Source organism: Mobula birostris, chromosome 2 (genome assembly GCF_030028105.1).
Source record: "Mobula birostris isolate sMobBir1 chromosome 2, sMobBir1.hap1, whole genome shotgun sequence".
Taxonomy (NCBI): Eukaryota; Metazoa; Chordata; class Chondrichthyes; order Myliobatiformes; family Myliobatidae; genus Mobula; species Mobula birostris.
In genome coordinates, this window is record NC_092371.1 from 248,225,556 (window position 1) to 248,248,780 (window position 23,225).

Sequence of the window (23,225 nt, forward strand, 5' to 3'; positions counted from 1 at the left end):
TTACCTTACTCAGAGTTGGAGAAACAGAAAGGTTCCTTGTGCCAATACCGGACCATGTGGTTAACACATGTCAAAAATGCATAATAAAAGTCCAACAAATTCAAGATGGTAAATGCAAAAAATGCCAAGAGAAACCAGAAATAATCCAACACATTACTCAGTGACCACTTTATTAGGTGCACCTGTACACCTGCTCACTGATGCGAATATCTAATCAGCCAATCAAGTGGCAGCAACTCGATGCATAAAAAGCGTGCCAATGTGGTCAAGAGATTCAGTCGTTGTTCAGACCAAACATCAGAATGGAGAAGAAACGTGATCTAAGTGACTTTGCCCGTGGAATGATTGTTGGTGCTAGATGGACTGATTTGAGTATTTCAGAAATTGCTTATCTCCCGGGATTTTCACACACAACAGTCTTTAGAGTTTATGGAGAATGGTGTGAAAAACAAAAAAAAAAAAAATCCAGTGAGCAGCCTTGTTAAAGAGAGAGATCAGAGGAGAACAGCCAGACTGCTTCAAGCTGACAGGAAGGGGACTAACTCAAATAACCAGGCATTACCACAGTGATGTGCATAAGAACATAGGAAATAGGAGCAGGAGTAGGCCATCCAGCCCATCAAACCTGCTCCATCATTTAATAAGATCATGGCTGATCTGTCCATGGACTCATCTCCACCTACCTGCCTTTTCCCCATAACCCTTAATTCCCCTACTATGCAAAAATATGTCTTGGCTTAAATATATTTACTGAGGTAGCCTCCACTGCTTCATTGGGCAGAGAATTCCACAGATTCACCACTCTCTGGGAAAAGCAGTACTTCCTCATCTCCATCCTAAATCTAAACCACCCCTCCCCGAACCTTGAGACTATGTGCCCTAGTTCTAGTCTCACCTACCTGTGGAAACAACTTTCCTGCCTCTATCTTATCTATCCCTTCCATAATTTTATATGTTTCCATAAGATCTTCTCTCATTCTTCAGAATTCTGGTGAGTACAGTCCCAGGTGACTCAATCTCTCCTTATAGTCTGACCCTCTCATCTTTGAAACAATTTGGTGAACCTCCTCTGCACCACCTCCAAAGCCTGTAGATCCTTCCTCAAGTAAGGAGACCAGAACTGCAGGCAGTACACCAGGTACAACCTCACCATTTGCCCTGTACATTTGCAACATAACCCTCTTGTCCTTAAATTCAATCCCTCTAGCAATGAAGGCCAACATTCCATCTGCCTTCTTGATAGCCTGCTGCACCTGCAAACCAACCTTCTGTGATTCATGCACAAGCTCTCCCAAGTCCCTCTGCACAGCAGCATGCTGCAATTTTTTACCATTTAAATAATAACCTGCTGTTTCATTTTTCCATCCAAAGTGGATGGCCTCGCATTTACCAACTTTGTACTCCATTTGCCAGACCCTTGCTCACTCCCTTAAGCTATCTATATCTCTCTGTAGCTCTTCTGTACCTTCTACGCAACTTACTTTTCCACTCAATTTAGTGTCATCAGCAAACTTAGATACACTACACTCGGTCCCCTCTTCCAGATCATTAATGTATATTGTGAACAGTTGCAGGCCCAGCACTGACCCCTGTGGCACACCACTCACCACTGATTGCCAACTAGAATAACATCCATGTATCCCAACTCTCTGCTTTCTATCAGTGAACCAATCCTCTATCCATGCTAATATGTGCTAATTCTTATCTTATAGATAAGTCTTTTATGCAGCACCTTATTGAACACATTCTGGAAATCCAAGTAAATAACGTCCATCTGTTCCCCTCTATCCACTGCACTCATTATATCCTCAAATAACTTCAGTAAGTTTGTCAAACAGGCCCTACCTTTGCTGAATCCATGCTATATCTACCTGATGGATGATGAGAGGCATTGATCGTGGGGCTTTTTCCCAGGGCTGAATTGGCTGGCATGAGAGGGCACAGTTTTAAGGTGCTTCGAAGTAGGTACAGAGGAGATGTCAGGGGTAGGTTTTTTACACAGAAAGTGGTGAGCGCGTGGATTGGGCTGCCGGCGACAGTGGTGGAGGCGGATATGATAGGATCTTTTAAGAGACTCCTGGGCAGGTACATGGAGCTTAGAAAAATAGAGGTCTATGTGTAACCCTAGGTAATTTCTAAGGTAAAATCATGTTCAGCACAGCTTTGTGGGCCGAAGGGCCTATATTGTGCTGTAGGTTTTATATGTTTATATGATTCCATGTTTCTATTTCTTTCCAGATGCCTCGCTGTTTATTCTTTAATGATAGCTTCAACTATTTTCCTAGATGTTAAACTAACAGGCCTGTAGTTACCTGCCTTTTGCCTACATCCTTTTTTGAACAGTGGTGTGACATTCACCGTCTTCCAATCTGCCAGTACCTGCCCAGATTCCAGAGATTTTTGGTAAATCATCACCAAAGCCTTCTGTCATTTCTTTCAGTACACTGAGATGCGTTCCATCAGGACTAGGGGACTTGTCTATCTTCATGCCCACAAGTTTGCTCAGCAGTACCTTTTTAGTGGTGTGCTGAAGAGCATCTCTGAATGCACAACATGTCAAATCTTGAAGTGGATGGGCTACAGCAGCTGGAGACCACAAGCGTTGTACTGAAGATGGCAAATTTCATGACAGGTGCTGGTGATATTAAACCTGGTTCCGATTCTGACATGCACTTTATGAGGTATGTCCTGTACTGTACCTTGTCCAGTGGCTACTGTGTGTATTTTCACATCAGAATCAGAGTCAGGTTTAATATCACTGGCATATGTCATGTGACTTGATGTTTTATGGCAATACATAAAAATAAAAACTATGATTTGCAGTACGTATAAATAAAAAAGTATGTTAAATTTAATATGTAGTGTATAATAGAAGCTTATCACTATCTTTGTGTTTTCTTCCTTGTAAATTCAATACAGTGACCAAACAAAAAATGTGACCAAATTATCTCTTTTCTCACACAGAGCGTGCTAAATATAAATACTTCACTACCAAATTTTATCCAGTGACAGTAATGGATCTCAAATGTCTAATCCCTTCTGTTTAAAAAGTGTGTTTTTGTAAAGTGCCTTGTTTGTGTCTGCTCTGCTGAACGAATGATAAATGGAATCTCGACTAAACACTTGTTAATACCTCCCTTGATCTATATTTTATATAAATCCTGTTTTATAGTTTCATTCAAAGCTAAATCTCTTGCAAATATTGTCTGTATTATGAGGGATCCATTTTGCACACGATTTAAATGCAGAAGTGCTTTTTGCCGTGATACTCTTGGCATTAATGGCAATTGGTGACATCATGCAATTGTGGGAATCTGTCAATCACCAAGACCATCTCTGCAGTTTCAATGTAATTTTCACTCCAATTAAATGCATATTATACTATTGGTCAATATCACATTCTTCAGGAATATTGTGATACACCAATTTCTGACGAGGTTATTGACAAGTGCTAAGTAATTTCCCATTACTGCATTCCCTCTATTCTACGTTCAGATTTCAGAAAAAGAATATTCATTACAAAGAGTCATGAATATCCTGGTAATAAAATATCTAAAGAAACATTATTTACGCAACTTTTAAAATATGCAACTAAAAATAATTGCTCGAGTAGTTCCTGAGAGAATCCTTATATTCACTACCATAGATCTTTATACGTTATGGCATAGAATGATATTTTTCTTGAACATGGGGTTGAGAATGAAAAGAAGTCAGCCACGATGGAATGGTGGAGCAGACTCGATGGGCTGAATGGCCTAATTCTGCTCCTATGTCTTATGGTCTTATGAATAAAAATAGTTCCTCAGTTTCTTAGATTGTTCGCTTGAACAAGTTTTGTTAGAGCAATACATCTCCTTTATTTATTTATTGTAAAGTTATTCCAACTGTACAATGTTTAAAAGTGTATGAAGCTGATCAGACAGAAAATGTGTATTTCTTGGGTCATTTTGTTCAAAGCAGGTACAAATACTCTGCCAACTGTTCTGTACAGATTTAAAATACACCACTTTTACATCCTTAATTTTCCAAGCTGAATGGCAGAGTTAACGTATGAGGAGTGTTTGATGGCTCTGGGCCTGTACAAATGGAATTTAGAAGAATTGGAGGGAATCTATTGAAACCTATTGGCTCCTCCTACTTCCTCCAAACTAAAGGTGTAGCTATGGGCACCCATGTGGGTCCTAGCTATGCCTGCCTTTTTGTTGGCTTTGTGAAACAATCTATGTTCCAAACCTATTCTAGTATCTGTCCCCCACTTTTCCTTCACTACATCGACGACTGCATTGGCACTGCTTCCTGCACACATGCTGAGCTCATTGACTTCATTAACTTTGCCTCCAACTTTCACCCTGCCCTCAAGTTTACCTGGTCCATTTCCAATACCTCCCTCCCCTTTCTAGATCTTTCTGTCTCTATCTCTGGAGACAGCTCTGATGTCTACTATAAGCCTACTGACTCTCACAGCTATCTGGACTATTCCTCTTCTCACCCCATCTCTTGCAAAAATGCCATCCCCTTCTCGCAATTCCTCCGTCTCCGCCACATCTGCTCTTAGGATGAGGCTTTTCATTCCAGGACGAAGGAGATGTCTTCCTTTTTTAAAGAAAGGGGCTTCCCTTCCTCCACCATCAACTCTGCTCTCAAACTCATCTCCCCCATTTCACGCACATCTGCTCTCACTCCATCCTCCCGCCACCCCACTAGGAATAAGGTTCCCCTTGTCCTCACCTACCACCCCACCAGCCTCCGGGTCCAACATATTATTCTCCGTAACTTCCGCCACCTCCAACGGGATCCCACCACTAAGCACATCTTTCCCTCCCCACCTCTTTCTGCTTTCCGCAGGGATCGCTCCCTACGCGACTCCCTTGTCCATTCATCCCCCCCATCCCTCCCCACCAATCTCCCTCCTGGCACTTATCCTTGTAAGCGGAACAAGTGCTACACTTGCCCTTACACTTCCTCCCTCACTACCATTCAGGGCCCCAAACAGTCCTTCCAGGTGAGGCGACACTTCACCTGTGAGTCGGCTGGGGTGATATACTGCGTCCGGTGCTCCCGATGTGGCCTTCTATATATTGGCGAGACCCGATGCAGACTGGAAGATTGTTTTGCTGAACACCTATGCTTTGTCTGCCAGAGAAAGCAGGATCTCCCGGTGGCCACACATTTTAATTTCACGTCCCATTCCCATTCTGATATGTCTGTCCATGGCCTCCTCTACTGTAAAGACGAAGCCACACTCAGGTTGGAGGAACAACACCTTATATTCCTTCTGGGTAGCCTCCAACCTGATGGCATGAACATCGACTTCTCTAACTTTCGCTAATGCCCCACCTCCCCCTCGTACCCCATCCGTTATTTATTTATATACACACATTCTTTCCATCTCTCTCCTTTTTCTCCCTCTGTCCCTCTGACTATACCTCTTGCCCATCCTCTGGGTTCCCCCCCACCCCTTTCCTTCTCCCTGGGCCTCCTGTCCCATGATCCTCTCATATCCCTTTTGCGTATCACCTGTCCAGCTCTTGGCTCCATCCCTCCCCCTCCTGTCTTCTCCTACCATTTCGGATCTCCCCCTCTTCCACCCACTTTCAAATCTCTTACTATCTCTTCCTTCAGTTAGTCCTGACGAAGGGTCTCAGCCTGAAATGTCGACTGTGCCTCTTCCTAGAGATGCTGCCTGGCCTGCTGCACTCACCAACATTGTTTATATGTGTGGGTTTTGCTAAATTAAAACTATTTTCAGGCCTTTGTAGATGTTTTCAAAATTAAGCTGGATACTTAGATGCAAGTGTATAAAAAGAAAAGATGTAAATGGTTGAAGTTTGCTAAGAAAGTGAGTGTTAAAGTTCAATCTGTTTTCCTTGTGCAGCCCTGATCTAAGCTGGAGAGATGTGCAACACCTGATTGCAAAAACTGCAAAGATACCCAACCCTTTGCAAGCTGGCTGGCATGTCAATGGCGGAGGTTATCATGTCCACCACAGGTACCTGAATCGTTATTTATGTTAGAATGTAAACAATTGATATTTAGATTAATTTTATTCAGCAATGCCTATTGCTTGATATTTTTGTCAATTACTTTGTTTTGTGAAGCCTTCTGAAATGTCCAGATAATGTGGTTTATTGCCGTGTGACGACCGCAGTCTGGGATATGTTACGGTCTGGAGAAATCTGAATGTTACGTTCTGTCTGGTTGTCTGCCGGTGATTAGTGGTGTGCTGCAGGCATCGATGCTGGAACCACATCTTCTTCACGTTATTTGTCAATGACTTGGATGATGCAACTGATGGCTTTGTGGCCAAGTTTGTGGATGAAAGGAAGACAGCTAGTGTTGAGGAAGCAGGGAGTCTGCAGAAGAACTTAGACAGATTGAGAGAATGGGCAAAGAAGTGGCAGATAGAATGTAATGTGAGGAAGTGTATGATCATGCACTTTGGTAGAAGGAATAAAGGCATATAAAATCAGAAATGCCAAGGGACTTGGGAGTCCTTGTGCGTGATTCCCTGAAGGTTGAGTCAGTGTTAAGTAATTCTGTGTATTTAATGTATCAGTGGTATTTGAGCAATGTTGAAAATATGTTGTTTGATCAGATATTCTTTGTTGATTATGGTTATTTGTATGAAGTGCATAAGCAGCATAGGTCAGCATAACACCATGTCATACAGGCACGTTTTGCTTAAAATAAAAACAAATGCATTTGAGCTCCCTTGTTTTCTATTAAATTAGTTTTTATGTTTTGGAGTTACAAAACATGACTAAGAAGTTTTAAATGGACCCGTGACAGCTACCTACCTACTGCAAGACATTTGAGTTGAAAAAAAAGTGCAGCAAGGAACTGTTGAATAAAAAAAAAGCATTACATGTGCTTCTTCGAGGAGAGGAGGAAGCCTTCAAATTTTTAAAAAAGCAGACAATGGAAGAATTCATGAGTTCATAAACAATGAGTACTGGGTGACAATAATCATAAAAGCAGCAGAAATAGCTAGCTACGTCAGGAAGATATGTAGACACACTCTGTATAACCGAGTTATATAGTGATCACTGTGTTAGGTATACCCATACACCTGTTCATTAAAACAAGTATCCAATCAACCAGTCATATATACATATATATAGTATATAAGGAACAATGAATGAAGCATATAAGATCTCTCACTTTCTCTCTGCTCCTCTCCTCTCAATATCTCTCCCTCTGCCTCTCCTCACTTCTGTCTGTCCCTCAATCTTTCTGTTGCTCCCTCTCCTCCACATCCCTCCCTCCCTCTCTCTCACCATCCCTCACCCATCAGGTCATCTCGACAATCTCTCTCCCTCATGTCTCTTGGCTTTTCTCTCTGGTCTGCACTTTTTGCCTCTTTCTTTAAATTTATACTTTGGTTCCCCCATTTCGAGCTTGCTCTTTCTTCATCTGATCTTCCATGAACGCACTCTCTCTTCTCCTGCTACCACTCCCTTCACCCACCCTCTTTGTCATTCTCTCACACTTCAACACAACGTGCCCTTTTTCCTTTCCCAGTCCTTTCTCTGAACTTCCTTCTCTTCTCATTCAACTTTGTTCCATCCTCACTCTCTCTTTCTTCCAATACATCCTCTCCCTTTCCCTGTTCTTTTAGGCATCTCTGAGTCAAATAGATTGCAATGTTTACTGGCACAACTGAGTAACTATGTCAAAAAAGATTATTTTCTATTTGACTGGAATTTCAAATGCTATTTACTGCACACGTTAAGCATTGTTCCTAATTAAAGACAGAGCGTCATTACTTGACAATGTGTCTCCGAAAGAGTCTGTTGTAGTAAAGGTTTGTAAATCACAGGATACTAATCTAATGGCATGAGCAATGACTTCTCCTTCCATATTTTTTTCCTTTTTTTTCTCTTTTCTCCTCCCCTTCGCTCTTCTTCTATTCCCCACTTACCTTTTCTCCTCACTTGGCTATTGTCTTCTTCTTCCATTCAGATTCCCACCCACCTGCTTCACTAATCACCCTCCAGCTATCCTCCTTCCCCTCCCCCACCTTCTTAATCTGGTGTCTCCCCGCTTCCTCCCCAATCCTGATAAGGGGCCTCAGCCTGGAACATCAACTGCTTGTTCATTTCTGTAGGTGCTGTCTGACCTGACATGCTGAGTTCCTCCAGCATGTTGTGTGGGTTGCTCCAGCTAACTTTAACTGTTGGTCCAGGAGGTTTAGGATTTGCAGTTCTGCAATTAGATTGTTTCTTAAATTAAGGAAAATAAGTAACAAAAGATTATGCTTCAAAAACTGTGACAACATTGGCATTAGAAAGTTTTACAAAATGTCACAGTCACCATTAGTGTCAGATGGAATAAGTTTTAGTCACAAAATAAAAGAAATCTATTAAATTCTGTTTATGGGTGATTAATATACCATTGGTTCCAATGCAAACTATTGATAAACTCCACAAACATATGCAAAACGGTGCTTCTTTAAAATCATGTGTTAATTCTCATATTCTCAATATATGATATTAATTTCTGGAAGAAGTTTCACTCAATTGAATTCTGTTTTCTATTTCTCACATTCTGATCGCCATAATCCATTTGAGAAGAATAGTATGTATGTGATTAGATTAGATTCCACTTTATTGTCATTGTGCCGAGTACAGGTACAAAGCCAATGAAATGCATTTAGCATCTGACCAGAAATGCAAAGAATAGTGTTATTTACAAAATAACTGTGAATAAAAAGCAAGTGCTACAGCACACAAATATAAAAGTACTGAGACAGTACAATATGGGTGCAATACTGCTTAGCGCTGTGATGTGAGGTTCAGCAATGTCACAGCCTCAGGGAATAAACTGTTCCTGTGCCTGCTGGTGCGGGAGCGGAGGCTCCTGTAGCACCTACTGGATGGGAGAAGAGTAAAAAGTACATGGTTAGGGTGAGATGCATCCTTGATAATGCTTTTCGCCCTGCCCAGGCAGCATTTACGGTAGATGTTCTCAATGGTGGGCAATTGGGTGCCAATAATCCACTGGGCAGTTTTCACCACACACTGGAGTGCTTTGCGGTCTGATGCGGGACAATTGCCACACCACACTGAGATACAGTTGGTGAGTATGCTCTCAATGGTACAGAGGTAAAAGCCCGTCAGTATCCTGGGACAGAGGTGAGCTTTCTTGATGCTCCGCAGGAAATAAAGGCGCTGTTGTGCCTTTTTGATCAGGATGAGGAGTTCAGGGACCAGGTGAGATCATTGGAAATGTGGACGCCAAGGAATGTGAAGCTTGATACACGCTCCACTACAGCTCCGTTGATGTAGATGGGGACGTGAATGTGACTCCTGGCATGCCTGAAGTCCACAATGATCTCCTTGGTTTTCTGGGTGTTAAGGGCCAGATTGTTGTCGGCCCACCACGCAACCAGGTGCTGGACCTCATCCCTGTAGGCCGTCTTGTCATCCCCTCTGATCAAACCAACCACCATAGTGTCGTCTGCAAACTTGATAATGGAGTTAGAACCATGTACAGGAACACAGTCATAGGTGAAAGGAAAGTACAGAAAAGGACTCAGCACACAGTCTTGAGGCATGGCGGTGTTCAGAGTGAGAGTGGAGGAGGAGCGGTTGTCTAACTTAACTGATTGGAGTCTGTTAGTCAGAAAGTCCAAAGTCCAAGTGGTAATGTGGACGTGAACAAGAGCACATCTACATCACCACTTCAGGTTTTGAAGGGAGACCCTGAATAACAAAGCTATGAATACCTATTACTGGTCAGGGATAGTATCACGGCTATAGAAAGGGAGGACGCTGCAGAGGGAGTGTCCACTGAGTTGGTGTGGGTGGAAGTCAGAAATAGGACGGGATCAATCACTGTGCTGGGAGTAGTCTATAGGTCCCCAAATAGCCCTCGGGACACCGAGGAGCAGGTAAGCAGGCAGATTTTAGAATGGTGCAGGAAATACAAGGTTGTAGTTATGCGTGATTTCAACTTCCCTCATATTGACTGGCACCTCCTGACTGCAAGGGGGATAGATGGGGCTGAATTTGTCAGGTGTGTTCAAGAAGGATTCCTGACACAGTATGTGGACTGGCCGACGAGAGGAGAGGCCATACTGGATCTAGTTCTGGGTAATGAACCTGGTCAGGTGGCAGACATCTTGGTGGGGGAGCATTTTGGTGAGAGTGACCACAACTCCCTTAGCTTCAGCATAGCTATGGAAAGGATAAAAACAGACAAAATGGGAAAGTGCTTAACTGGGGAAGGGCTAACTATGAAGGGATGAGGCAGGAACTAGCGAGAGTAAATTGGAAACAGATGTTCAAGGGTGAAAGCCCGGAAGTAATATGGAGGAAGTTTAGGGACCACTTTTGCTGGGTTCAGGATAGGTTTGTCCCACTGAGACAAGGGAAAAATGGTAGGAAAAGGGAACCGTGGCTGACGAAACACGTGAGGCAACTTGTCAAGAGGAAGAAGGAAGCATATGTTAGATATAAGAAGCAGGAAGCAGGAGGGGCTGATGAGAAATATAGGATAGCCAGGAAGGAGCTTAATAAAGGACTTAGGAGAGCTCAAAGGGGGCAGGAGAAGGCCTTGGCATGTAGGATTAAGGAGAACCCCAAGGCGTTCTATGCGTATGTGAAGAACAGAAGGATGACAAGAATGAAGGTGAGGCTGCTAAAGGATAAAGAAGACAACATGTGCTTGGAGGTGGAGGAGGTTGGGGAGTCCTAAATGAATATTTTGCTTCAGTATTCACAAGTGAAAAGGACCTTGATCAGGGTGAGGTCGAAATAGAACAGGCCTGTGTGCTGGACAATGTGGAGATTAAGGAAGAAGTGTTGGATCTTCTCAAAAACATCAAGATTGATAAATCCCCACGGCCAGACGTGATATACCCCAGGTTGCTGTGGGAAGTGAGAGAAGAGATTGCTGGAGCAGTAGCTATGATCTTTGAATCCTCTTTGGCTGCAGGGGAGGTGCCGGAGGATTGGAGAATGGCAAATGTAATTCCCTTGTTTAAGAAAGGTAATAGGGAGAATCCTGGGAACTATAGACTGGTGAGTCTTATGTCAGTGGTCTGCAAACTATTGGAAAGGATTCTTAAGAATAGGATCTACGAGCACTTGGAGAAGCACAGTCTACTCAAGGATAGTCAACATGGCTTTGTGAAGGGAAGGTTGTGCCTCACGAGCCTAATTGAGTTTTTTGAAGAGGTAACAAAAGAAATTGATGAGGGTAGGGTGGTAGACGTGGTCTACATGGATTTTAACAAGGCATTTAACAAGGTCCCCCACCAGAGACTCATCCAGAAAGTCATAGGGCATGGGATCAGTGGAACCTTGTGTGTTTGGATAAAAAATTGGCTTACAAGAAGAAAGCAGAGAGTAGCAGTGGAAGGAAAGTATTCTGCCTGGAGGTCGGTGCCTAGTGGATGCCGCAAGGATCTGTCCTGGGACCCCTGCTCTTTGTGATTTTTAGAAGTGACCTGGATGAAGAGGCGGATAGATGGGTGAGTAAGTTTGCGGATGACACAAAGATTGGAGGAGTTGTGGATGGAGCTGTAGGTTGTCGAAGGTTACAAGAGGATATAGACAAGATGCAGGGTTGGGCAAAAAAGTGGCAGATGGAGTTCAATCCGGATAAGTGTGAGGTGATGCATTTTGGAAGGGCAAACTAGAAGGCTGAGTACAGGGTTAATGGTCGATTACTTAAGAGTGTGGATGAACAGCGGGACCTTAAGATTCAAATCCATACATCCCTCAAGGTCGCGCACAGGTTGCGAAGAAGGCCTATGGGATGCTAGGCTTCATTATTAGGGGGATTGAGTTCAAGAGTAGAGAGGTCATGTTGCAACTCTACAAATCTCTGGTGAGACCACACTTAGAGTATTGTGTTCAGTTTGGTCACCTAATTATAGGAAGGATGTGGAAGCTATGGAGAGGGTGCAGAGGAAATTTACCAGGATGTTGCCTGGATTGGAAAACAAGTCTTATGAAGCAAGGTTAGCAAAGCTGGGACTTTTCTCTTTGGAGCGTAGAAGGATGAGAGGGGCTTGATAGAGGTCTACAAGATTATGAGAGGCATAGATAGGGTGGATAGCCACTACCTGCTTCCCAGGGCACGAACAGCAAACACCAGAGGGCATATGTGCAAAGTTAAGGGAGGGAAGTTTAGGGAAGACATCAGGGGTAAGTTTTTTACACAGAGTGTTGTGGGTGCCTGGAATGACTTGCACGGATGGTGGTGGAGGCTAAAACATATGGGGTATTTAAGAGCCTCTTGGACAGGCACATGGATGAATGAAAATTAGAGGGTTAGGGGCTAGTGTGGGTTCAGTATGTTTATCTTAAAGGAATATATGGGTCGGCACAACATCGAGGGCCAAAGGGCCTGTACTGTGCTGTAGTATTCTAGTGTCTAGTGTCTATTATTTTCTTGCCTCCTACAATAACTGTAGGCCGTATCTCGGGTAATGATGAGTTTGAGTACAGAGAGGAAATTAAGAACCTGGTGGCATGGTGCAAAGACAATAACCTATCCCTCAACATCAGCAAGATGAAGGAATTGGTTGTTGACTTCAAAAGGAGTAGCGGACCGCACGGCCCAATTTACATCGGTGGTGCGCAAGTGGAACAGGTCAGAAGCTTTAAGTTCCTTAGGGTCAATATCACAAATGACCTGACTTGGTCCAACCAAGCAGAGTTCACTGCCAAGAAGGCCCACCAGCGCCTTTACTTCCTGAGAAAACTAAAGAAATTTGGCCTGTCCTCTAAAACCCTCACGAATTTTTATAGATGCACCGTAGAAAGCATTCTTCTAGGGTGCATCACAACCTGGTATGGAAGTTGTCCTGTCTAAGACCGGAAGAAGCTGCAGAAGATCGTGAACATGGCGCAGCAAATCACACAAACCAATCTTCTGTCACTTTACACCGCACGCTGTCAGAGCAGTGCTGCCAGGATAATCAAGGACACGACCCACCCATCCAACACACTTTCGTCCCTCTTCCCTCCGGGAGAAGGCTCAGGAGCTTGAAGACTTGTATGGTCAGATTTGGGAACAGCTTCTTTCCAACTGTGATAAGACTGCTGAACGGATCCTGACCTGGATCTGGGCCGTACCCTCCAAATATCCGGACCTGCCTCTCGGTTTTTTTGCACTACCTTACTTTCCATTTTTCTATTTTCTATTTATGATTTATAATTTAAATTATTAATATTTACTAATTTTTACTATTTTTAATATTTAATATTTGTAATCCAGGGAGCGGAAAGCGCAGAAACAAATATCGCTGTGATGATTGTATGTTCTAGTATCAATTGTTTGGCGACAATAAAGTATAAAGTATGAAGTATTATTAAAGATGGAGCCATTGAGTTCACGGACCATTCTGAAATCTGATGGCAGAGGGGATGAAGCTGTTTCTAAAACGTGCAGTGTGTGTTTTCCAGTTCCTGTACATCATTCTTGATGGTAGCAAATAGAAGAGGGTATACCCTGGATGGTGAAAGTCTTTAATGATGGATGTTGCTACCTTATTTCACCACCTCTTGAAGCTGTTCTCGATAGCGAGGGAGGGTTGTGCAGGTGGTGGAGGTGGCTGAGCCTACATTGCTCTGTACCTTTTCCAATCATCTGTATTGGAGCCTCCATACCAGTTGGCGATGCACCCAGTCAGAATGCTCTCCACGGTATATCTGTAGACATTTTCAACAGTCTGTGGTGTCAAACCAAATCTCCTCAAAGCCCTAATGAAATGTAGCCTCTGTTGTCCTTAGTAGGAGTCCTTGCAGATTCACCATCTGAATAAGCGTATGCTGCTCTGCATGCTTTCATCTTTAACCTGAGTTTTGCATGGAGCCAGGAGATGTTCAGTAGCAATAGATGGAATTTGCTCTCCTTGGCCTCAATCCACAAGGAAAACAAAATAGCTCTTAAATATCTGTGTGCCTGATACAAGCCATTTACCTTCATCATTGTGGATCAATATAATTTAATCCTCTCAACACATTTACAGAGGAATAAACAAGCCTACATGGTATCAATTTGAGACTTTTATTGAGTAACAGAGATCTAAACAGATTTAAAAAACATGGGTAACAGAAGTGAAACATTATATTTGACTTGTTAATCGTACTTGGCTGTGTGTTTTTTTTTGAGATATTTAACACCTTTTCCACTGAAAGGTGTGTAAAGTCATAACACATTTCCTACATCAGGGCGAACAGCCAATGGTGTGCGCTGAATCAATCTGTGTACAAAAGGCCACAGACATGATTAAAAACTGTTTGACGAAGCACAGACGTGATGCAAAAATTATATCAATTCAAGCTCACTTTGTCCCTTTAAAGCAATCAGTGTGTTTTGAAGAAGTGCCTCAGCCCATTTATTCCTTTCCATAGATGCTGCCTGACCTGCTGAGTTCATCCAGCATTTTGTGTTTTCCCTTGAGAGGGGTCTTAACGTGTTTTTAAACCTCTAGGAACCACGCTTGTTTACCCTGAACACCTTAAATACAATAGATTTACCCTTCTGGGGAGATCAGACATGTTACAATGTAGTGAGAATTCTAATCTGTTCCTCAAAACAGGAAGTGAGGTAGACCAGTTTCTCCACAGAATTGCAAATATATGTAACCGGGTGACCGTCAAATCGTATTCAATATCGTTAGAAGTGTACTTAGGCATCCATCCAGGTAATGCTAGAATAGTTGTCTGTGCCTTTAAGTGGAGATGGTGATGTCATTACGTACTCACGGGATAGTGGGGAGACGAAGCTGGTGGAGCTTTGGGATTAAGTTCCTCCCAGAGATACTGGGCATGGTGAGGAACGGTGAGTATTAATTGATGATATCCATGTGAATTTGTTTATGCTTGTTGATGAATTGAGAGTATTGGTAATTTGACATATTTTACATGTGGATGCTTTAGATTTTCACGAGCGAAGGCATTGGCGTTAGACAGCATGGCTTGCACAACGTTCCTTACTGGCCAAGTAGGTCAGCCTGTAATTTAACTACCAGGTAATATGTTGTAAAAGTTGTGCCAAGGTGAACCTTTTGTCTAACTTTATTGTATCAGGACTGATTGTGAATGTAACAGTGTAACGTGAATGTTTAGTCGCTGTTCGGAAGTTCAGCACGTGTGTACCAACATTTTCGCTGCTATGAATAAGGTACAGGGTTGGACACAAGGGTGTGGATCGAAAGTTAAACTGAGATTGTAACGGCAAGAACTGGTTGTAAATTCATTTGTTCTATCTTGAGACCCTCTTCCGGCACTAAAACATCTAAAACAGATAAAGGAATTAAAACCCAAAAAAGTATTTGTTGTACTTTTCCCCAGGCTACAAAATATATATTACTGCAAATTAAAAACCATTACGAGATTCTGAAAATGAATAATTATTCATCCACACTCATCAAACAAAAATTAGTGGGGGGGGGCATAAATATTGGGTTAGAAGGGAAACATTTATAAGGGAACCGGGGAAGGGGAAACATCTTCACCCAGAAAGTATGCAAGAAGAATTGGAAATGGAACTGAAATTAGTTTACTATTGGTTTACACGTGGATCTACTTGTGGGCTCATTAGGCTGGAGGGCATCAATGATGGTTGCTTCCTTCTATATACTTCTGTTTTGCCAAGAAGGTGACAATTTCACACACTACAATAGCTTTCTTTCAGGTATCAGCTGACCTGATTCTGTATATTCTGTCAAATTATTCAGTAAAATTTCCCAGTGCAATTTTTCCACTAAGCCCACATTACAGTGCTGTATATTGCAATCACAACCTACCAGAGACCGTCGTGCCAGTATACTTCTGTTGTAGAGATTATCACTGTTTAACTTAATCCACGCCTTCCTATTTACACTTTCCTTTTAATAAAACAGGCCGCTTTGGAATCAGAATCAGAATCAGGTTTGTGATCACTGTCATATATCATAACATTTGTTGTATTGTGGCAGCAGTACCATGCAAACAATAAAATATTTTTTAATTAAATAATTAGTACAAAAAGAGCGCCAAAACAGTGAGGTGGTTCATTATCCATTCAAAATTCTGATGGCAGAAGAGGAGATGCTGACCTATCGTACGTGACTTATCAGCGGCGTCAACAGAGCTCTACGAACAAAATAAAAGTACAGAAGGGCTAAGCGGAGCGGCCATTGTCGGAGTAGCCCAGTGGCAAGGGTAGAGGCGACAGGCTTTGGCTCAAAGAAGGCTTCGACTCGGAAGAGACGTCGGCTCTGTGTAAAGTGTCTGCTGAGGTTTCCTTTTTGATCTTTTTTTCTCTCTTACTGTAACATTTAAACAGCTGTGGTGTGTTCTTCGTGCTGGATGTTGGAGAACTGGGAGACCCAGAGTCTCCCAGGGAACTACATCTGTGTGAAGTGCATCTGGCTGCATCTCCTTGAAGACCGTGTTAGGGATCTGGAGCAGCAGCTGGATGACCTTTGGCTTGCACGGGAGAGCGAGGATATAATTGATCGGAGTTACAAGGAGGTAGTCACACCGAAGTTGCAGGAGGCGAGTAGCTGGGTGACCGTCAGAAGAAATGGAAATAGGCAGTTAGAGCAGAGCACCCCTGTGGCCATTCCCCTCAAAAACAAGCATATCGCTTTGGGTACTTTTGTGGGGGATGACCTCCCGGCAGAATTCTATGGCGACCGGGTTACAGGCGCTGAGCATGGGTCTGTGGTGCAGAATGGAACGAGAGAGAAGAATGGAGCGGTAGTGATGGAGGACTCAATAGTGAGGGGAACAGACAGGAGATTCTGTGGATGTGAATGGGACACCCGGATGTTATGTTGCCTCCTGGGTGCCAGGGTCAGGGATGTCTTAGATCACGTCCACAACATTTCAGAGAGGGAGGTGGGGCAGCCAGATATTTTGATACATATTGGTACTAATGACATAGGAAGGAAAAGCAAAGAGGTCCTGAAGAGAGAATTCAGAGAGCTAGGTAGAAAGCAGAGAAGCAGGACCTCCTGGGTAGTAATTTCTGGATTGCTGTCTGTGCCATGCGCCAGTGAGGGTAGAAACAGGATGATTTGGCAGATAAATGTGTGGCTGAGAAGCTGGTGCAGGGGGCAGGGCTTCCGGTTCTTGGATCATTGGGATCTCTTCTGGGGGAGGTATAACCCGTTCAAAAGTGATGGTTTACACCTGAACCCGAGGGGGACCAATATTCTTGCGGGCAGGTTTGTTAGAGTTGTTGGGAGGGTTTAAATTAACTTGGCAGGGGGGTGGGAACTGGAGTGAAGGGACTCAGGTTAGGATGGGTGGTAAAAAAGTAAAAATGACGTGCAGTCCGATTGTCAGGAAGGGCAGGCAGGTGATGGGACATAGTTCAGCCCAACAGGCTGAGTAACAAATCATTAGGGATGCAGACTGGGAAGGGATAGCAAATATGGTACTCAAGGTGTTGTATCTAAATGCACGGAGTATAAGAAATAAGGTGGATGATCTTGTTGCAGTGTTACAGATTGCCAGGTATGATGTTGTGACCATCACTGAATTGTGGCTGAAAGATGGTTGTAGTTGGGAGCTGAATGTCCAAGGTTACACAATGTATCAAAGGGATAGGAAGGTAGGCAGAGGGGGTGGTGTGGCTCTACTGGTAAAGAATGGCATCAAATCAGTAGAAAGATGTGACATTGGATCAGAAGATGTTGAATCCTTGAGGGTTGAGTTTTGAAATTGCAAGGGTAAAAGGATATTGATGGCATTTATATACAGGCCTCCCAACAGTGGCTGGGAGGCGAACCACAGGTTGCAACAGGAAATAGATAAGGCAAGTCAAAAGGGCAATGTTACGGTAGTCGTGGGAATTTTAACATGCAGGTCAACTGGGAAAATTCGGTTGGTAATGGACCTCAAGTGACTGAGTTTGTTGAATTCCTAAGAGATAGCTTTTTAGAGCAGTTTATTGTTGAGCCTACTGGGGAATGAGCTGGATTGGGTGTTACGTAATGAACTGGAGGCAATTAGGGAGCTTAAGATAAAAGAACCTTTAGGAGCCAATGATCAGAATATGATTGTGTTCGACTTGAAATTTCATAGGGAGAAGATAAAGTCTGATCTATCAGTATTTCAGTGGAGTAAGGGAAATTCCAGAGGTATGAGAGAGGAATGGGCCAAAGTAAAGTGGAAGGAGCTACTGGCAGGGATGTCAACAGAGCAGCAATGATGTGCGCTTCTGGGAAGAATGAGGAAGGTGCAGGACATGTGTATTCCAAAAATGAAGAATAACTCAAATGGTAAAATAGTACAACCGTGGCTGACAAGGGAAGTCAAAGCTATTGTAAAAGCAAAAGAGAGGGCATACAACAAAGCAAAAAATAGTGGGAAGATAGAGAACTGGGATGTTTTTAAAAATCTACAGAGAGCAACTAAAAAGATTATTAGAAGGGAAAAGATGAACTATGACAGCAAGCTAGCAAATGATATCAAAGTGGATAGTAAAAGTTTTTTCAAGTAGTTAAAAATAAATGAGAGATGAGGGTGGATATGGGACTGCTAGAAAATGAGGCAGGAGAAATAATAACAGGGGACAAGGAAATGGCTGCCAAACTAAATTAGTAGTTTGCATCAATCTTCACTGTGGAAGACACTAGCAGTGTGCCTGATGTTGTAGTGTGTGAAGGAAGAGAAGTTACTGTTACAAGAGAGAAGGTGCTCAAAAAGCCGAAAGACCTAAAGGTAGATAAGTCATCCGGACCAGAGGAACTGCACCCTAAGGTTCTGAAAGTGATAGCGTTAGAGATTGTGGTGGCATTAGAAATTATCTTTCAAAAATCTTTGCACTCTGGCATGGTGCCAGAGGACTGGAAAATTGCAAGTGTCACTCCACTATTTAAGAAAGGAGGAAGGCAGCAGAAAGGAAATTATAGACCAGTTACCCTGACCTCGGTGGTTGGGAAAGTGTTAGAGTCAATTGTTAAGGATGAGGTGATGGTGTACTTGGTGACACAGGACAAAATTGTACAGTCTGCATGGTTTCCTTCAGGAAAAATTCTGTCTGACGAACCTGTTGGAATTCTTTGAGGAGATTACAAGTAGGATATATAAAGGGGATGCAATGGATGTCATATATTTGGATTTTCAGAAGGCCTTTGACAAGGTGCCATACATAAGGCTGCTTACCAGGTTAAGAGCCCATGGTATTACAGGAAAGTACTAACATTGGCTGTTTGGTAGGAGGCAGTGAGTGGGAATATTTCCCTCGGGATGAATAAAGTATGACTATGACTATGACTATGAATAAAAGGATCCTTTTCTGGTTGGCTGCTAGTGACTAGTGGTGTTCCAGAGGGGTCGGTGATGGGACTGCTGCCTTTTATGCTGTATATAAATGTTAAGATGATGGTATAGATGGTTTTGTTGCCAAGTTTGCAGATGATAAAAAGATTGGTGGAGGGGCATATAGTCTTGAGGAAACAGGGTTGGACGCAGAAGGACTTAGACAGATAAGGAGAATGCAAGAAAGTGGCAAATGAAATACAATGTTGAAAAATACATGGTCATGTACTTAAGTGTGCAGACTATTTTCTAAATGGGGAGAAAATCCAGGAATCTGAGATGCAAAGGGACTTGGGAGTTCTTGTGCAGAATATCTTGAAGGTTAACTTGCAAGTTCAGTCAGTAGTTGAGGAAGGCAAGTGCAATGTTATCATTCATTTCAAGAGGTCTAGAATACAAGAGCAGGCACTGGTGAGACCTCACCTTGAGTATAGTGAACAGTTTTGGGCCCCTCATCTTGGAAAAGCTGTGCTGGCATTGGAGAGGGTTCACAAGGGTGATTCCGGAATGAAAGGGTAACCATACGAGGAACGTTTGATGGCTCTGGGTCTGTACCTGCTGGAATTCAGAAGGATGAGGGGCATCTTATTGCAACCTTTCGAATGTTGAAAGGCCTAGACAAGATAGATGTGAAAAGGATGTTTCCCATGCTGGAATGTCTAGGATAAGAGGGCACAGCCTCAGGATAGAGGGGTGACCTTTCAAAACAGAGATGCGGAGAAATCTCTTTAGCCGAAAGGTGGTGAATTTGTGGAATTTGTTGCCATATGCAGCTGTGGAGGCCAGATGGTTGGGCCTATTTAAGGCAGAGATTGATAGGTTCTTGATTGGCCATGGCATCAAAGGTTACGGGGAGAAGGCCAGGAAATGGAGTTGAGGAGGAGAAAAAAAAAGGATCTGCCATGATTAAATGGTGGAGCAGACTTGATGTGCCAGATGGCCTAAACCTGTTTCTATGTCTAATGATGTTACGGTTTAAGCTGTCTCTAAGATGTTGAGTGTGTGTCCTCAGACTCCTGTACCCCTGATGGTAGGAATAAGAAGAGAGCATGTCAGCCTGCCCCGGGTGGTGGGAGTCCTTAATGATGGATGCCTCATTTTTGAGGCACCGCCTTTTGAAGATGCCCTCGATGCTGGGGAAACAAGTGCCCGTGATGGAGCTGACTGCATTTACAACTTTTGTACCTTTCCCCGATTCTGTGAGTTGGTCCCTCCATTCCAGGCTATGATACACCCAGTTAGAGTGCTCTCAATGGTACGTCTGTAGAAATTTGTCGGTCTTTGGTGACAAACCAATTCTCTTCAAACTCTCAGTGAAGTACAGCTGCTGATGGTGGCTGTATTTCATGACAATCCTCTAAGATGGTGCTGGAAAGTAGCAACTCTGTGTGTGTGTGTGCGTGCATTTATTTTGATAGATTTTTGCTGTTTGTCAAGTGTCAAAATGCTCCTCTAACTGAGACATAGCAGTGAAGATGATTCACCGCAGTTATAGAGGGTCGCCATTGTTGTGTGGTGATTATCTACTACCACTTGAGCGATGGAGATGGGAGTTCAATTCTAGCTCTGTCTGTAAGGAGTTTATACGTCTCCCTGTGACCACATGGGTTTCCTCTGAATGCTCCTGTTTCCCCCCCCAGTCCATAGACATACTAGTTAGTATGTGAACTGCACTCACTTCTCTTCCCTCACACCCTTCAACATCTGGCACACTGCCGATGTCTTCCATAATGAGGACTGATGCAAAATGCTCATTTAATTCATCTGTCACCTCCTTGATCCCCAGTATTATTTCTCCGGCCTCATTTTCTTGCCATCCAATATCCACTCTCATCTCTCTTTTATTTTTTATATACTTGAAAAAGTTTTTTTTCTATCTATCTTGGTATTGTTTACTAAGTTGCTTTCATCAGTTATCTTTTCTGACCTAATGATTCTTTTATTTGCTGTCTATAGGTTTTTAAAAGCTTGCCAGTCCTCTATCTTCCTGCTATTTTTTGCCTCTCTTTTGATTTGTTGGGCAGTTGCTGGATGGTTGCCGGGCACTTGCTAGGTGGTGTAACTTGTTGAACTAGAATGGTCTGTTCTGTGCTGTATCTTTAAATACAGTTTAAAAAAATTTTTTTTGGAAATGTCTAGTGGTAAACTCTTCAATACAATTGAACAGAACTTTTCATGGGATGCTATCTTCAAAATAAAACAGTCTCCATTTAATACCTAGTCAACAATGGTCTGTGCTTTTTTCTGGGTGTATTTTTGTCTTTTTGAAAAGATCTATGATTTGCAAAATCAGGTCTATAGAATTAAATAAAAATCATAAAAGTAACATGAGACCTGCAAGTATTAAAATAAATTTGAATGTGAATTATGAAGCTGGCACAGGAACTGTGACACCTGGACAGGATAGAAGAAAATTTGGCACGTATCTCATTTTAGCTGTGATTAACATTCGCTCTTTAACTTTTGCTCGAGTTTCTGTTTTAAATCTAGAGTCATTTCCGACATGCCAAAGCATCCACTGCAGTTCAAAATGAGAACAATGCTACATGTAGCAATTAGATTTGCTACAATCAGAGCACAAAATGCCAAAAAAAAACTCAGCAAGTCAGAATAGGGTTGAGAGGGATAATAAATTGCCACAGTAACGTAGTGGTTAGTGTGATGCTATTACAGCTGGAGGCGTTAGTGTTCAGAATTCAATTCCAGCACAGAGTTTGTACATTCTCCCTGTGACTGTGTAGATTTCCTCTGCTTGCTCCAGATTCCTCCCTCAATCCACTGGAAGCTGGACCAGGGCATTTTGCCATCCATCTCATTATACCACACAGGGATTTGGGCTATATTATTACTTATTCTCCCTTTGTGACTGTTTTTTTTTCTATTTACACTGCATGCTATGATTAGTGTATTGTGTGCTGTTGGTGCTGTGTTTTGCACCTTTGTCTGCAGAGGAATGCTCTTTCATTTGGCTATATTCATGTGTGGTTGATGATAATTAATCTTTAACCTGAAATGTTTTTAGATGAAGTGTTTATTCGGCACTCACAAGCTGACAGCCTTTGGAGTCACCCTGGAGAGAGGCTCTCTGACCCAACATTACATCACATTTTTTATGCTAAAGAACAAACATAAAAGCAGGAGACTTCTACAGTTATAGTGCATTCATACTACTTCATTTGTTTCAGATACCCAGATCTCACACCAAAACTCAAAACACCCTAAACTGAATGTTATTCATTGCAGTCTCTGGGCTGCATTCATGCATATGCAGACATCTCAGGTTTCCTGGTTTGCATTTGACCCCAAGGACAACATTGTTGTGAGCTGCATTTTAAATTCAATCTACAATCCATATTCAGATTTGAAGACTGGTTGCGCTTGAAATTAATATTTGCCATAATCCATAACTCCAGAATACGCCCTAAGGGTAATGAATTAATCTGTATGAACAACATGTAAAACAAGTTTTTCACAGTACCTCAGTACATGTTACAATCATAAATCTGTCCAATAATCCATTCCAGTGCTCATCCGTGATGTATAGTCTCAATGCAGAACATTGGTGGCCTCTTTATTCCACACCTTCTGAGACCCTCCAGCAGACTGTTTTTGTTTCAGCTCTGGACCGCGGATGTGGACTAGAGAAAGGTTGAGGTTGGATGATGCAAACTGAACAGTGGGAGAAACGGAAATACATGTTGTGGATAAGTATCCTGGGTGACAATGCTTCTGAATTCTATGTGAATAAATGGATTATAATGCAAAGCAGTCTGATAGTACGGAGCTGTTCTGTATTACAGCAAGTAATTATATATCTGTACAAACACTCGAGAAGTTTGCTTTCAACTAACCAACCTCCTTCACTCCTTCCTTGCTAACCAACCTCCTTCAGAAGAAAGTGAAAAAAAAACCTCAAAAGTCTTCAAAGGCTGGGAGAATGGTAACTCACAT

The 23,225-nt window shown here is 42.6% G+C and overlaps 1 protein-coding gene across 1 annotated transcript in view; it reads left to right on the top strand.

Moving 5' to 3' along the window:
* LOC140211221 (PC3-like endoprotease variant B) overlaps positions 1-23,225 on the top strand; it is a 1,844,543-nt gene that overhangs the window by 1,160,341 nt on the left and 660,977 nt on the right. Inside the window, exon 11 of the mRNA XM_072280838.1 lies at positions 5,876-5,989. Within this exon, the coding sequence (XP_072136939.1) occupies positions 5,876-5,989 (114 nt within the window). The remainder of the gene's footprint in view (positions 1-5,875; positions 5,990-23,225) is intronic.